This window comes from Macaca fascicularis, chromosome 2 (genome assembly GCF_037993035.2).
Source record: "Macaca fascicularis isolate 582-1 chromosome 2, T2T-MFA8v1.1".
In the NCBI taxonomy this organism is placed as follows: domain Eukaryota; kingdom Metazoa; phylum Chordata; class Mammalia; order Primates; family Cercopithecidae; genus Macaca; species Macaca fascicularis.
The window spans coordinates 150445857-150463075 of NC_088376.1; the positions used below are offsets into that span (position 1 = coordinate 150445857).

The 17219-nt window shown below is 44.7% G+C and overlaps 1 protein-coding gene across 2 annotated transcripts in view; it reads left to right on the plus strand.

Moving 5' to 3' along the window:
• SYN2 (synapsin II) overlaps positions 1-17219 on the plus strand; it is a 190606-nt gene that overhangs the window by 161567 nt on the left and 11820 nt on the right. The window contains exons 7-10 of one of the 2 annotated variants that reach the window (XM_045385741.3): positions 30-172; positions 4926-5000; positions 6068-6170; positions 7436-7585. In XM_045385741.3, the coding sequence (XP_045241676.2) occupies positions 30-172; positions 4926-5000; positions 6068-6170; positions 7436-7585 (471 nt within the window). The remainder of the gene's footprint in view (positions 1-29; positions 173-4925; positions 5001-6067; positions 6171-7435; positions 7586-17219) is intronic. The other variant, XM_045385743.3, reaches the window with a different exon arrangement.

Here is a 17219-nt window from a genome sequence, read left to right on the forward strand (position 1 = left end):
TCCCCCTTTCTGCCTTGCTCCAACATTAGGTCAAAGTGGAAAACCACTACGACTTCCAGGACATTGCCAGTGTGGTGGCTCTTACCCAGACCTATGCCACTGCAGAGCCTTTCATTGACTCCAAGTATGACATCCGGGTCCAGAAGATCGGCAACAACTACAAGGCTTACATGTAAGTAAGAGTGGGGTATGCTTTCTCCTCAACCACAGTGGAAAATCTGAGCCTCCACATTGCAACCAACTCTCAGTTTAACCTCTTCTGGCCCATAGGCAGATAACAGAGAGAGGGTGCCACTTAAGTCAGAGATTTTTTACCTGGATTCCTTTTAAGTCAGAGGAGGGGTCTGTGAACTAAGATGAGAAAATACATTAATATTCATTTTCACTTGCCTCTAAAGGAAATTTAGCTTTCTCTTCATTTTGAACAGAGACAACAGACTACAGTAGTTATCTGTACATAGGAGTTTGTCACTAAAGGCGATCACTGATATTCTTATATCTTACTATAATTGAGACAGATATCTCTATGGATTATTCTCATTCCTACTTTAAAATCATGGTAGTTGTTAGACTTGCCACTGCCTCCTGTTATTTAGAAAGAAACACGTATTTTACTAATCACAGATTTGTTTAATATTTGTGATAACTCTAATTGGGTAGCTCTGGGATCCCATGTACTCTGTCTTATATGGTTACACATCTTATATATTGTGTTCATTGGAAGGAATCCATAGGCTTCCCCAGACTGCCACAGCTCGAAGTTAAAAAGTTCCTGATGTAAATACCCAACACTGAAAATGCTACAGGCATTAAAAGCCCAGTGCATGACTTCTCTATAACTGTGTCCATTTGCCAGGATGGAAAGTTAAAATTTTCCTTCATTAGAATTTAGTAAAGGAAAAGATTTCAAAACTACCTGACTTTCCATAATATGCATAAAATGCAAGTGGCTTGTAATTCCAATTTTAGAAATATTAATCCCCCACTAAAAAAGTTTACAGTGGTGTTTTCTTTACAAAGAAAGAACATTATTAATATATAGATTTGATCTTGGTCACTTGGGACTTTAGCAGACTTCAAGGTTGAGCAGCATTCCCTTTCCCTTCCCCACCTGTGTCTGTTTTTCTTCTCTTACCCACCTTTTCACTACTTACACTCCCCACCCCTAGAGTGACATAGGCCCCCTCCCTGCACTCCTGTCCCATACCACCCTTCTTCACACACCTCCTGGTTAGCCCTTGCCGCACATGTGTTTTGTGTCACCCTCCTCCTCCGGACTCTGAGCTCCTTGTGGGCAAGAATGATAGAATCATCTCTGCATCTCCACTACCTTGTATAGCAGCAGGAACATTAATAAGCACCAATAAGTATTCAGGGAAGAACCCTTGTGGAAAACTGAGGCATAGAATTTATTTTACCTTTATTGTCAAGATTTGTACTTTTTTAGTTTACAACTTTATATTTACAGTCTTCTTGCTTCCAGAAAAGATTCAGGATTGCTTTAGAAATATGCACAATGTGGCCAGGTGTGGTGGCTCACATCTGTAATCCCAGCACTTTGGGAGGCCAAGGCAGGCAGATTGCTTGAGCCTAGGAGTTCAAGACCAACCTGGGCAACATGGTAAGACCCCATTATCTACAAAAGATACAAAAATTAGCTGGGTGTGGTGGTGCTTGCCTGTAGTCCCAGCTACCTGGGAGTCTGAGGTAGAAGGATCACTTGAGCCTGGGAGGTCAAGGCTGCAGTGAGCTGTGATTGCACCACTCCGGCCTGAGTGACGCAGGACCCTGTCTCAAAAAAAGAAAAGAAATATGCACAATCTAAGACAGAATAATTTAAAAACCATTATAAAAACTTGCTAAAAGAAGCAAAAAATATATATATGTTCAGGCACCTAGGAAAGCAGATTACCTATCCTATAACTTTAAAATCCCCTAAATAAACACAAAACATTAAACAACAGTGGGGTAAAAGTATCTTGATCCTTAAAAGAAGACACCTAGTTTTTAAGGGTTAGGGTTTCAAGAAACAACTCAAAATGAAGCATAAAAAAAGAGAATTCCAAAACATTGATGAAGGGTGGGTGACCAGAGAAACTTTAGATAACATTTACTTACTTTTTTGTGTGCAAGGAGAAATGTTTAGGCCCTCTTAGCTTCTCTTCATCACACTTCTTCCCCAAACTTGTGGCTATATTCCTGCTCTCAGAAGAAGGAATTGACTTAGTAGTAGCCAAGATCAGGCTTGGGATTCTTTTTGTCTACCCCAGCAATCTCCGTGGAGATCCAGAGACAGCCACTTTGGTGTGAAGAAGGTACCATTCCTGCCTCCATCTGCAGTAGGCAATAATGTGGGTCAGCTGTGGAGGTCAGATGATTTTTGGGTCTAGAGAATGGCCTCTCAGTGTCCCCTCTGCTCCCACATGCCTCAGGTAGCCTATATGGATCTATGCCTTGCATCCCATTGTTAGAGAACAGTGTGAAGTGTTGGGGAGCTTTGCAAACTTTAAAGTGCCATGCAAATGTAAGGATGTTGTTATTATCCACTCAAAAAGGATTTTAACCTATAAATTAACTTCAACAGGGTTATATAATGTTTTTTCTAGTATCTTAAATGTTGAAAAAGTCATAGAGGTTATCGGACTGGCTTGAAACCAATTATATGGGGTTCAGTGTCTTCCTTTTCTTTGAGACAGAGTCTTGTTCTATCACCAGGCTGGAATGCAGTGGTGCAATCTCAGCTCACTGCAACCTCCGCCTCCCTGGTTCAAGCGATTCCCCTGCCTCAGCCTCCTGAGTAGCTGGGACTACAGGCACCCGCCACCACGCCTGGCTGATTTTTTGTATTTTAGTAGAGACGGGGTTTCACCATGTTGACCAGGATGGTCTCGATCTCCTGACCTCATAATCTGCCTGCCTTGGCCTCCCAAAGTGCTGGGATTGCAGCATGAACCATTACATCTGGCCCTAACTTTCTTATTTTAAGTGTTTATGTAAGTGAGTCCTTCAAATAATATGGTATGGTGATGGGCAGCCATGAACTCATTCAAAATTTGTGATTGAAAGGTTCTACTACTGAAACTTCTCATTTTGAAGTGAAGCCTTCTCAGATTATGAAAATTATTAATATTACTACTAATGAAATAAATAAGCCTATAGATGAAACAGTGTTTCACATTGTATTATGCATCAAGGCAGTAGGAATATCCTGATAAACCAAGGAAACATCGCGGGAAGAAAGTTAACACCTACAGATAGAATGGTAAAATGAGTTTTGGCTCAGGTTGAGTTGGATATGCAACCTGAAAATCGTGGGAGTCAGTGTACAGATCCGAAGTTTGTGAGACTCTCTTACGTGCCATGGCTCTGTGCTGGGGACATGGAAGTGAGTGACTCTCTGCCCCTGCCTTGAGCAGTCTGGTCACAGGGACACATTTGTAAACCACAAATGTTAAGAAGACAGAGTTATTTTTATTATGATTCTGTCTCTGTGTTTCTACTCAGGTTTTGCCAGCCACTCAGTAGTTTGTTTCTTTGCCTTTCCTGAATTAGGTACTGGAGTGTAGGGAAAAGCACATCATGTGAGGAAACCAAGATTCCTGGACTTTTATCTCATACCTATTTGGACTATCTCAGACAAGTCCTCTAACCTTTCTGAGTCTTATTTTTCTTATCACTCAAGCAGGGGCAAGAATTTCAGCCTACTCACAATAGGGGGTTTGAAATGAGGGGTTTGGTGAGGAGGCGCCTTGGAAAGCAGTCAGTACTGTTCAAGCTTAAGGACTGTTGTGACCTTGTTCGTTAACTCATGGGGCCACCTCGTGGTTCTGAAAAATGAGCCATATATCTAGGTTCTTCAGTGTCTGAAATCAGATCTCTGGGGAGACCACTCTCTAACAGTACTGCATGATAAGGGCAGCACAGGAAGGGCTCTGTCAACAATGTAAGCAGGACTCTTCTGTCCCTTAGGCCATCTCCTTCCTCTTGACTGTGTCCGGGTGAAGGCTAATAATTAAAAAGACATATTTTGGGTGTTCATAGTTAATTTAAACCTGTATCAGTTCGTCTTTCTGACAGGCCTGTGTTAACAGTTAACAGGCTCAGAGGGGCGAAATGACTCTATGAAGGTCATCCAGCCCATCAAGAGCAAATCCAGAACCAGAAACCAAGTAATCCACCTCCTGTTTAGTCTACGACTAGTTGACACTGACACATATTCATGAATGGAGGGTGCCGTGGGCACAGCAGAGAAGAGGCTGATGGCTTGATGCCATCGGCTGCATTTGACAGACAAGGCAACTTAACCCTGAAGAGTTAATTGACTTGCCCAGAGTCACATTGCTAGTATTATAGTGGCCTTCAGAAATTAACACTGAATGAATGAATGAGTGAGCCAGTAAGGAAGACATTCGGAGATATTCATAAAGAACCCTGCAGGAGTTCTCAGGATCAATGGACTTCAGTTTGTATGTATTGAGTCAGTATAGATACTGAATGGGTAGTCTTCTGGGAACACAAGACATGATATATACCTTCAAGTGGTTTTCAGGCTTGTGGAAAAATCTGAACTTAAGACTCAGATCAAATAACTCAAATAAAAAGTAGATTTAAGTTTGAAAATCGGGCAGAAGCAAAGTCCTATAGGAGTTCTAAGGACAGTAAGAGGTCATCCAGTTGAGAGATCAGGGAAGGCTCTGTGGAGCCAGAGCCGTCTGGGCAAGACCCTTGTAGAGAGGAGGAGGGTATTGCAGGTGGGGATTTGGCAGAGGCACCCAGGCTCTGAGCTCAGCAGACAGACCTCTGGGCTATTTGTGGGAGAAGCAGATGTGGAAAGCAACAGAAAGCTAAAATTCTGGAAAGTTTCATGCCCTCCTCTTGCTGGTATGGCTCACTGCCTGTCCTATCCTGGTGGGATGTTGTTGCAGGAGGACATCGATCTCAGGGAACTGGAAGACGAACACTGGCTCTGCAATGCTGGAGCAGATCGCCATGTCAGACAGGTGAGTGAGAGAAGAAGTCCAGTTTCCAACCCAGTGAGAGGGAGACTTCCTTAGATGAAGAAGTTTAGGAATTAAGCTCTGTCCAAAGGGAGTCACGGAGCAAACAGGACAGATAAAACGTTTTACAAAAGGCCCAAGTATCCCATTTAACAAGATCAGGCAGGACTGATGATAAAGACAGATGATAGAGATAAAGACTGCCATACCATAGGTAAAAGCCTCCTGAGGCCTCACCAGAAGCAGATGCTGGCACCATGCTTTTTGTACAGTCTGCAGAACCATGAGCCAAAATAAACTTTTTTTTTTTTTTTATAATTACCTAGCCTCAAGTATTCCTTTATAGCAACACAAAACAGACTAATCAAGGAGTGAGGTGTTGCTATAAAGATACCTGAAAATGTGGAATTGGCTTTGGAACTGGAAGAGGTTGGAAGAGTTTGAAGGGCTCAGAAGAAGATAGGAAGCTGAGGGAAAGTTCAGAACTTCTTAGAGACTGGTTAAGTGGTTGTGACCAAAATGCTCATAAAAATATGGACGGTGAAGGCCAGGCTAACAGGTCTCAGATGGAAATAAGAAACTTGTTGGGAACTGAAGCAAAGGTCACACTTGCCACTCCATAGCAAAGAATTTGGCCGCATTGTGTCCATGCCCTAGGGATTTATGGAAGGCTGAATTTAGGGATGATGACCTAGAGTATCTGGTGGAAGAAGTTTCTAAGCAGCAAGTGGTCAAGAAGTAGCATGGCTTCTTCTGACAGCCTATGGGAAAAGATGACTGTACATACCATAGAAGCTCCAAGGAAGGAGTAATTGGCATGGGCTGGAATAGCCAAGGAGGCCTTCTAGAGGTGGTGAGAACTGCTTTGAGTCTGCAAAAATGGGTAGGATCTGGAAAGTAGATGGAGGAGGGCACTGTAAATAAGGGTATGTGCTTGATGCAGGTAGATGGAGGGAGCAGTGGGGATGGGAGGTGGGAGAGATGGAGGCAGCAAGGAGAGCCTGACCAGCAAGCGAGCTTTGTGGTGAGCGAATTGCCCCAGCTTCAGGACACCTCCCCATCACCTCCAGGTACAAACTGTGGGTGGACACCTGCTCTGAGATGTTTGGCGGCCTGGACATCTGTGCCGTCAAAGCTGTACATGGCAAAGATGGGAAAGACTACATTTTTGAGGTAAGTCTGGACCAAGCAGTAAGAGATAACTCCCAAGGCTTAAGAACTATGTGGGCAGCTCAGACTGCCTTTAATTTAGGGCCTCCTGAACCATGGAAATGTTCCAGCAAGATCAGTGGGTAGCTATTGTTTCCAACCTGCTAGCCAGGAGTAAAAGATGTTGGATATGGGTTCCTGGGATACTAGTCATTCCTCTGGGAAGGCTGTAGTGATGTTACCATTCTCTGTCTCAGAAAGCCACCCTTGGGAGTCATTCTGTCCAACCTGCTCATTTTACAGGTGACGAAACTGAGGCCTAACACCATGAACATGTTCCCAAGACCACAGAGTGAATCAGTGTCTCAGCCGGGCACCAGATGCAGAACATTCTTCTTAGCATCTCTCTGAGCCTTGGAGACACTACTCTGCCTGGTCCTCTAACACAACTTTGCTGACTCCCTTTTCCTGTTTTAAAGGAAAGCCAGTGGCAGTATGAATCCTTCACACACATTCCTACCCAATCTGGCTGGGAGCAGGAAAGACTCCTTGCTAAGAGTTTGGTGGTATTTCCAGGATATTGGTGTCAGGAGCCCAAAGTAGGCTTCAAATTCAGAATCTCTCTCATTTCCTGCATGGTCTGTAACCTTCTGAATGGTCACACCTCTCCTTGCTAGGTGGGCCTCTGTTTCCTCATCCATAATTGAGAAAGTTGGACTATGGAGTCTGTGAGGCAGACACTTCCTAAAGGAGGAAAACACTGATCTGAGCCTTGAGGTACAGGAAGAACCAGGATTGGTGGTGAGAAGGGAGGGCATCCCAGTTCAGGTACAGAGTGATGAACCTGGTCATTTAGTGAGCAGAGCATGCTTAGAGATAGAGATTCTGTGGGTGAAAAGTAACAGAGATGAAAAGTGCATGCTCCTAATCAGAGATTTAAGGGGATGTCTTTCACATCTGCCTGCTCCCTGCCTGCAAACTTTTGCGCCCTGAGGCTCTACCCTCTCCTTGCTTTTTACCTCTTCTGGCTACCTTCATTCAGCAATTTGTGGTCTCACTGAGCCCTGGCACGGGTAAAGCTTGGGGAAAAGACCTGAGGCAAAGGTTTGTAGAAGGAAGTGACAAAGATCCTATTTCTGCAAATGATCATACTTCCAGCTGAAGACAAGAACTCCTGCTTCATCTCCAATCCACCTCTGCTGGCTTAATTTCTACCCATTCTGAAAGATTGTACCAGGCCTTTTATGTTTCCAGACCCCTTTCCTCACCTGGGACACATCTCCCACCAGGTCATGGACTGTAGCATGCCACTGATTGGGGAACATCAGGTAGAGGACAGGCAACTCATCACCGAACTAGTCATCAGCAAGATGAACCAGCTGCTGTCCAGGACTCCTGCCCTGTCTCCTCAGAGACCCCTAACAACCCAGCAGCCACAGGTAAGCAGCTAGGAAGAGACATAGCAGAGCCAAGAACCATTCCCAAGGCCACTGCTCTAGATGTTGGTGGCCTAAAGAATGGAGTACAGGCCAGATGCCCACAGGCCTAAATGGGATCTAAGGAGACATCTCCCTCTTCCTTCCCTTCCCTTTCCCCTGGAGGCCTGATTATTTTTCACCACCCCTTATAGGGGCCTTCTCAGCAATCTGCAATATCAATTATATAATTAACCAGAGGAGCACTGGATCTCTTTCCTCTGAACCTGAAGTCTCCAGGGAACCAGAGCCAGTTTCACCTGGGACTCAGGATGCTCCCGATTTTAAACTGAGAGGTATTTGAGGAAGAGCTGGGTCACATCACTTACTGTCTATTCACTGCTTCACTGTGTCGAGCCTGCTATCTTTGTAAATAAGGAAGGCTCTTTCTGAGAAATAAGCTGGTCTGGAAAGGGGAGAATCAGGTCCCTCATTCTGGGAGAGAGTGACAAGGCAAAACTCAAATTAGAAATCTTTCCTTCCTAAGAGAGAAGTGGCCTTCTTCAGTCAGCCAATCACACTCATGGCAACAGCATTCCAGCTGCAGGTCTAGTGGGAAATCCACACTGAAGTTTTGTGGAACATCAGACCCTGTGGCAGGGAAAGGTCTTTATTCCCATGCAAGAGGTATCTCATCTTTCAAAAGTATCCCCAACTCCACTAAATGTTTATACTATGAAATGTTAAGAACTTGGGACAATGAATCAAAAACTGAATCTTAAGTCTAGCTCTTCCTCTAAATAGCTGTGTAAGTTTGTGGGGGAAATGACTAGCCTTTCTTGGGCTCAAGTTTTATTATTTATAAATGAGAATTCTCTCGGATAGCTTTCCTTTAAAATCCAACTTTAAACAGTTAGGGAGGTAGAATAGAATAGTGATTCAGAGTGTGGGCTGTGAAGTGAGAACTACCCAAATTTGAATCCTAGACTCTTCATTTATTGGCTTGGTGACCAGCACATAAAACAGTGTAACAATTGATAAGTCAGTTCCCTCTCTGGATCTCAAGTTTCCCCACTGATATCTAGAGACCTTCTGTGCTCTGAAAATTTCTTTGAGTAGAATACTTCCATCTTCACTAATCCTGATAAATGGGAACTTCTGGGCTGATAAATGTGGACCCTGACTCTTTCTGGGTATCTGAGTTGAGAATAGCCCTGTATGATGGTATGTTGTTATGTATTAGCTCTTATGAGTGTTTTGGTTACTAGAGAATCACAGTAGGGTAACTGGGAAAACAAAAGTTAATTGCCTGTTAGAGATACAAACCCACTATTTAATTACTATATTTAACTAAAGATGATAAAAAGATTTTTATGGTTGAAAAAAATCAGGCCTATGGTGAGATTTTATGATTTTGTAAATGTGATGGAATCAAGATATGTGAATCCTAGTTCTGCCCTTTAGTCCACACTAGATAATGAGAGAGAATCTGCAAACCAGATTACTGCTTGTCCCTGCTGTAGCAGAAGAGTGACAAGGAGTTCCTTCTTCCCTTTAATACTAAGAAAAACAGAGAACATCTGGTAGTATCTTAAAGAATTTATGACAGGGTAAGAGAACCTGACATTACCCAGACAGAATGGGCTGCTCTGGGATTCTGTGAAGGGCCCTTAAGTACTTACAAAATGTGTAAACTTTCATGACCCTCTACAAGGAAAGTCATTCTGAACTAAAATGAAGGCCATGCTAAGAGTCAGGAGACCTGCATTTAGCCCTGTCCTTGCCACTGCTTCACCAGGTGACCTTGGGTAGGTTTCTTCCCATTTCTGTGCCTCAGCATCTTTGTGTCTAAAATTAAAGGTTGAACACACTAAGATCCCTTGTAGCAAGACAATCCATATTATACAAAATGGTGTCTAAAGTATAAAAGTTACGAAGCAAAGAGATAATTTACAGAACAAAATTTTCTACCCCACAAAAAAGCATTATTAGCCCTTCTTTGGTATAAGCCCCTTATTTTATAAACATTAAATGTTGTAGCTTGAACATTTTGTAAGAGAAATCTACAATACGTCAGTGTCAAGGCAGAAAACATAGCAAGGGATAAGCTCCCTAAATGTAGCATCTCTTTCAGAAATTCCTTGTAGCAAAGTCAGTTTGACTCAAGGATAAGCTTTTTTTTGCTCAGCCTTATATTCATATCCAAAGGATATTGTGGAATGCATACCATGCTGGGAGTCAGGACACATAAGGGCTAATCCTCACTCTGCTATAACATTATGTGACCTTGGGCAAGTCACTTCCCGTCTCTAGACCTCTGTTTCCTCACCTATAAAATGGAGTTGAATTAGATGATGTCTAGATCCCTTTCAATTCTAAGGCCACATAATACCTGGAGTTAGCCAAACTGCAAAGTCTGAAGTTAGCCAAACTGCGAAGTCTCCATAAGACCCTCACTCCTAACATCACCTGAAAGTTCAGGAAGTTCCTAAAACCACTCTCAGGTTTGACAGGTCTCTGGAAGAACTCACAGAACTCACTGAAAGCTATTATACTCACAGTTACAGTGTATTATGGAGAAAGGATACAGGTCAAAACTAAGCCAAAGGAAGATGTGTAGAGCAGAATTTGGGAGGGTTTCAAACACAAAGCTTCCATTAGTTAGGACTCATTCCCTTCCTGGCTTTGATATGTGACAATATGCATAGAGTATTAACAACTGAGAAAGCTCCTCAGAGCTTCAGGGTTCACAGTTTTTACTGGGGCTTTGTCATGTAGGCATGACTGATTGATCACCTGGTTGAACTCAGCCTCTGGCTCCTCCCTCCTTGGAGGTCAGGATAATACCATGTGGCCTGAGGGACCTACTATGAGTGACAAGAGACACTCCTATCACTCCAGAAACTCCAGGAGTGTAGAGGTTACTTCCGGGGAGCCAAAGACAAAGGCCAGAATTCTCTTAGGGCAAAGCCAAATTCTTTACTATACACATGATTAAGTTAATATAGCAAATGTTTCTCAAATACTTTCAGCCCCTGCGGGCAAGGACTATGCCTTATTGATCTGCATTTCCGTTGACTAACATGGAAATGCAGAGTGTGTGCTTAAAATTAGTTAATAGCCTTCGGACTTAAAGTTGCTGTCCAAAACGTTTATATTCTAAATTGAAATAATGAGTGAATTCAGAGGTCATCATTTCTCAGATGGTATCTTCTGGTAACCTCTATGAGCTTCCTCCTGAGCCTTGTGCCTTGACCTCAGGCCACCCAGAAGGCAGAAGACATCCAACAGTCAGCCACAGTTGTCAAAACTCCACAACTTGAGCTTAAAGCCATGACTGTACTGGTCATATTCCCACTTCCAATTTCCTCTAGATAATAGAACATTTTCATTGGTTACATTTGAGCAGACATTTCAGCCATCATAAGTCCAGGACTATGGAACTGTCAAACTAGATTACCTTCGTGTCCCTGCTATCACATCCACCCACTTATCTGCACCTCCACCCACATGAATCTGCTCGAAGGCTCACCCTCCACTTGTGACCTAAATTCTATCTCCTTTTTGTTTTCAAGTATCTTCTCTCTTCTCCACCATCAATGTCTCTTTTTCCAAAAGATTATTGGAAAGTTGTTTCAGACACCGTCTCCCTTTTACCACATTGTCTCTCCTGTCCTCTGTAGTCAGCATCCCACTCCCACATCCCACTGAAATTGCCCTTGTCAAAGTCACCTCCATGAGGCCGGGTGCTGTGACTCATGCCTGTAATCCCAGCACTTTGGGAGGCCAAGGCAGGTGGATCACAAGGTCAGGAGTTCGAGACTAGCCTGGCCAACATGGTGAAACCCCATCTCTACTAAAAATACAAAAATTAGCTGGGTGTGGTGGCGGGTGCCTGTAATCCCAGCTACTTGGGAGGCTGAGGCAGGAGAATCACTTGAACCCGGGAAGTGGAGATTGCAGTGAGCCGAGATCACGCCACTGCACCTGGGTGACAGAGCGAGACTCTGTCTCAAAAAAAAAAAAAAGTCATCTCCATGTCACTGAGTCCAGTGGTCACTTTTGTTCTAATCTTTCAGACTTTTCAGTGGCATTTGATGCAGTTGACTACTCCCTCCTCTAAACACTATTTTCTAGGCCCCTGAGACCCCACCCTCACTTGGTTTTCATTCTACATCATTGGCTTCCCCTTCTTGGCCTCCTTTGCTGATTCTTCCACTTCTGTTGAGTGTCTAAACATCAGTGCCCCAGAACTTGGTCAATGTATATATTTGTTGGTGGTCTTGGCCAGCCCATATCTATCTCCTGCCCTGACCACCCCTTCAAACTCCAGACTCATATTTCTAATTCTTGCTTGACATCCTTACTTGCATATCTTAAGGGCACGCTAAACATAACACAGAACTCTAGTTTTTTTCCCTTAATCTTGTCCCCACAACACTGTTTTTCCCAAGCAATTTATGTAGGCCCCTACCTGCCTCTTTGCCCTTGTACTATCCTAACTATTGCTCACTGTGCCCTAGCCACACTGGTAAGGATCTTTGTATTAGGCTATACTTTCTCTCTGAAATGCTCTTCCCTCTTAGTTTTGCATTTTTTTGAGACGGAGTCTTGCTCTGTCGCCAGGCTGGAGTGCGGTGGCGCATCTCAGCTCAGTGCAACCTCTGCCTCCCAAACTCAAGCAATTCCCCTGCCTCAGCCTCCCAAGTAGGTGGGACTACAGGCACTTGCCACCACGCCCGGCTAATTTTTTGTATTTTAGTAGAGATGGGATTTCACCATGTTGGTCAAGATGGTCTCGATCTCCTGACCTCGTGATCCACCTGCCTTGGCCTCCCAAAATGCTGGGATTACAGGCATGAGCCACCGTGCCCGGCCATAACTGGCTTTTCCTTAACAGTATAACTGATACTTCCTCAACTATCCAATCCAAAGCTGCCACCTACTCACTGGCTACCACCTGTCCCTTCTTTAATTTTCTGCATAGCGCTTACTACCAGTTGAGATTATTCTTGTCTATTTCATTGTCTCTTCTACTAAAATGTAAGGTTCTCAAGAGTACAGACTTGTTTATGGCTATATCTCTAGGGCAACAGTATCTAGCACCTAGTAGCCATTTAATACATCAAGGGTGTACCAAGGGGAGGCAGGTGAGAGTGGTTTGCCCAGGTGCAAGCAGTTGACTATAGAAAATTTTTAAAATAACTAAGTTGGCCTGCTTTTTATTATCAACATATGATAGCAATTCTATACAAATGACGTTGATAAAATACTCTTCCCACCAAGCAAACCACTCCTACCCCACTACCTTTGATGTGCCATTGTAATACATATTTGTTGAGTGAGTTCATCATTTGGAATAGGCATCTTTAACACCCCTATCAGCCTATTGGATTGATGCCAGGTCCTATGGATGATCTTGGTAGCGTGCAAGTGGAAAGGATGTGAATCGAGGAACATTACCTGCATCCCAGCCAGGACTTTACATGGCCAGCTGAGCCCTTAGGTGTTGTCACTAACTTGCCCACAGGCATTGTCACCATTCCTCATAGGTGCCTCCTGCTGGCCTCTTTCTTCTGTGGCTGTGGAAGCTCAGGCTGAAAGAGCTTCTGGTCTGAGTCATAAGCCCTAGGAGCTGCTCCTGCCCAGAATTCTAGACCAAGACCAGGACAGACTTGTGGCTAGCTGCTTGTCTACCCTTCTCTCTTTCTCCTTCTCTATCCTTGCCCTTAGCTCTACCATTAGTGCTTTCATGTATTTGATTCCAGAGGAACACCTATAGTGGGGACAGGGAGCTGGGACTTAGGGGTGAGGATGGTGATTGGAGGGCATACCTTACCTTGTTACCAGCCAGCTCCCCAGCCTGGGATGGATTAATTATAGAAAGCAAAGAGCAAAGACGTGGGGGTGGGCCTGAACCAGCTGCTGCACACATTTCAAAGGAATAGGGGAAAGGGCATAAGAAGCACTGGCCATGTCACCAAGAGCAGGGAGGTGAGTGGCAAAGCCTGATCTGGTTGGTGACAGCTTGGCCTCAGCCTGGCCGGACTGCCAGCTTGCGGGCTGCTGTGAGGGTCAGCGGCAGCTACTGACCCTCTGTCTCTGTACATGGACTCTGAAATGCTTTAGAGAGACTGTTCTCGAGGTGGCAGTGACACCTGGTGGCCATTGATGGCCAAAGCCTCTAGGCTGTATACCTACAGAGTCTCTTCCTTGTGCCACTGCCTTCCCACCACCCCTCCTACACATTCACTGACTTTTGGGGTCTCTTGTCTAGGATCTGAGCTGGGCCTTGCGTCCTAGGGCTCTGGTGAGGTGTGGGCTGCTCTTCAGACTCCCAGGAACCAGGGAGAGAACTTCAGGGGGACAGAGCTTTCAGGCCTTGCCAGTAGAGATGGCATCTGGTCTTCTCCTTCATGTGGCTAATGTTTTTTTCATTTCTCATTATACTGGTTCCACTTTTTTTATTTTCCTGTAAAATTCTCCAGAGCCAGAAGGCTGAATTGCTCATGCAGGAATTTCAGACACTGACGGACTAAGATGGGAACTGTTCTCTCTTCAGTGTCCCTCAGTTATGCCACAGAGCTGGCTTCCCATTTGGCTGGTGGGTTAGACCCATGGGGAATGATTCTAAGACTCAGCCTTTGGAAGCATTCATATACATTTGGTGTCCAGAATGAAGATGAGCCTCTTCTCCTACCCTGAGCTGATCAGAGCACATCCAAAATGTTTCTAGTCTGAGGGTTACAGTATAACAAGGACAAACTCTAACTCCAATCAGAATGTGCTCAGAGGAGAGAAACCAGGAGGTTGAGGCAATTGGCAAATCTGTGCTATGAGTAAAAGTTAAAGGAATTGCAGTTGAATAGCAGACATCTCAAGGAGTGCATTAATTAATATCTTTAGCTCTCTGATGCTGTCATGGGGTAGAACTGATTCCAAAAGGCAAATCTGCTTGGTTTTGAACTAGTGTAGGGAGTAAACTCTCTAACACTCAGAAATGGTATGCGGCTGCTACATTGTTGCTGACGTTGAGCAGGATGAGTAGCTTGTAAGGCACATGGTGAAAGGCAAGGGCTGGGGACTGGGGCTGTTGGAACAGGTAACTTATACAATCTCCTTCCAAGCCTGACATGCTGGGGTCCAGGCTGTGTGCAGCCACGGGACCTGGGAAAGGCTGTGATGAGAATTCAGAATTGAAGGACTGAGGCTGAATAACCTCTGGTCTCTGGTGGGACATTCTACCAGGCCTTTTTTATATGGGTTCTCTGGTATAAAAAGAAACAAAACATTTTCAGCGAGGTTTTTCCAGCCACAAAGGCTCTGAAACAAGCTTGTCTAACCTGCAGCCCAGGATGGCTTTGAATGTGGCCCAATACAAATTCATAAACTTCCTTAAAACATTATGAGATATTTTGCAGTTGTTTTTTTTTTTTTTTTTTTTTAGCTCATCAGCCATCGTTAGTGTTAGTGTATGTGGCCCAAGACAGTTCTTCCAGTGTGGCCCATGAAAGCCAAAAGATTAGCCGCCCCTGTTCTAAAAAAGATGAGGTCTCCTGAGTGCAAGAAGACCAAGCCTAAGAAGGGGTTTCTTCACTCTGAGAAGTGGAATCTAAAGGGCTATCCAGTTAGGGAGGGGTCCAAAAGTCTCTCCGATCCCCAACATGGGACTAACAGGGCTTCACTTCAGCTTAGAAGAGGTAAATTTAGGACAAATGAAATGCCTTCCTGCTTCCCACAGCAGGAATGGCTTTAGTGAATTTCTTCCCCAGTGAGTATAAGCTGAGAACGTGAGGAGATTTGGGGCAGGTTCAGATAAAGCCACTAGTGACTAGATCCCTTAACAGACTATTAAGAGAAGCTAACTATTCTGGGACTGTCTTAACTTTTCAGGGACATGTTTAATCATTTGAAGCTGACATTCTGACCTTGAGTGACCTGCCCCTCAGTGCCCCCAGAAGACTCAGGGACTGCCCCCATGGGATATTTCTTGGGTCCTAGGTTATAAGAGGGCCCCCCTCCCAGAGATGAGCTCTGCACACAGAGAAGCAACTCCCCCCAGGAGGGAAGGAGAAGCAGCTCATCCCTGGGCACCTTTTAGAAGGAGGAAGGAAGGTGGGCGCTGGTGACTGCAGGGGCAAGCCCAGAAAGATCCCAAGGTGCCTCAAAACATGCGGTCCCCTTTGCACCGACTAAACCTACAACCTCCCGACCACATTCTTTCCCGCTGCCTCATTCTCCCTGGGGTCCTAGACCGGGGAAGCGGGGCCTGGGGGAGCTGATCAGAATAGTTCTGTGGCGTGTCCGGCAAGGAGCTTGGCCTGGCCTCTTTCCTGGGGCCAGACCCTGGGACCCTTTCCCAATTTCCTGTCTCAGATATGCTGAGCAAGCACAGGCCTTCCTCCTTGGTTGGAGCAGCTGGTCTCAGGCCAACAGCTCACAAGTGTTGAGTCACTTAATGTCTTTCCTTCCTCAGCTTTCCATCCTGCTGGGACTTCAGGAGCTCCTTTCTCCAGCTTGTCTGCTGAAAGCCACGGGATGGCATTTTAAAGTTGCCTTTGACAAAAACCCGCAAACCCTCATCCATGGGCTTGGTTTCTCTCGCAGGCCAGTGATTTCCTTTCCAATCATCTCAAGAGCTAATATTTACATTTTTGCAGGGACCTTGCTGGAACTAAGCAATATACAGAAGGCATGGTATAACCCAGACCAGAATTCCCTATTCATGAAAGTATGCATCAGGTGACAGGAAACCACACAACAATATCTTCTTCATTGATTCTAACATTAGACCTCCCTTCCTTTGGATTTATATTTATTATTTAATAATAGTAGGATGCTCAGTTACATTGTCTAACACTTTACAGTTTACAAAGCACGCTCTTTAAGCCTAACAATGCTTATTTAAGATGTCTTGGGCTGGCAAGTGTATCTTTGTTTCACATATCAGCAAAGAGAAGGCAACTGACTTGCCCAAGGTCACACAGCTGCTAAGCAGGAGAGCTGGATCTTCTGGGCCCCAGTTCAGGGAGTTCACAATACCGTGCACCCTGCCCTTTTGGTGCTCTGACATCAACAGAGGGGAAGGTAAGAATGGAGTAAGCTGGGCATTTGTGACTCTGTATCTCTATGTAAGGAAAACCCTTGCATTCCTCCCTTAACAAGTGGTGGACCTACCAACCTGGAGAAGTCTCTGAGCTTCACCAGCTCTCTCCTTCCTCCCTGGCTTCTCTGATCACTAAGCCCAGTGGATTCAGCATAGCAGGATACCAGCCCAATTAGCTTTGATAGAAGCAGCACACTCTCTTTGCCAAGCCCTGAAAGCCTATACCTGCAAGACATCTCTGCACAGGCCCAATAACCCTAGGTCTTGCTGAGTTCAAGACTCTGTAGCTGGTCCAGGCTGGTCTTGAACTCTGTAGCTAAGAAAGGCTTGTCTCAGTTCTCACACACCTGAAGAACTGGGAAAAAGAAATGCATAAACGAATTCATGGAAGCCCAGAGCTAGAAGGGCCTGTAGAAGTCATGTGCCTGCAGCTATGTGAGCCCCTCTGACCAGAGTTTGTCCAAGCACTGCTGAAATACCTCTCATGCCAGGAAGCTCACTACTACCCAAGCCAGCCCTTGACACTATTCAGATATACATTTGACTAATTTC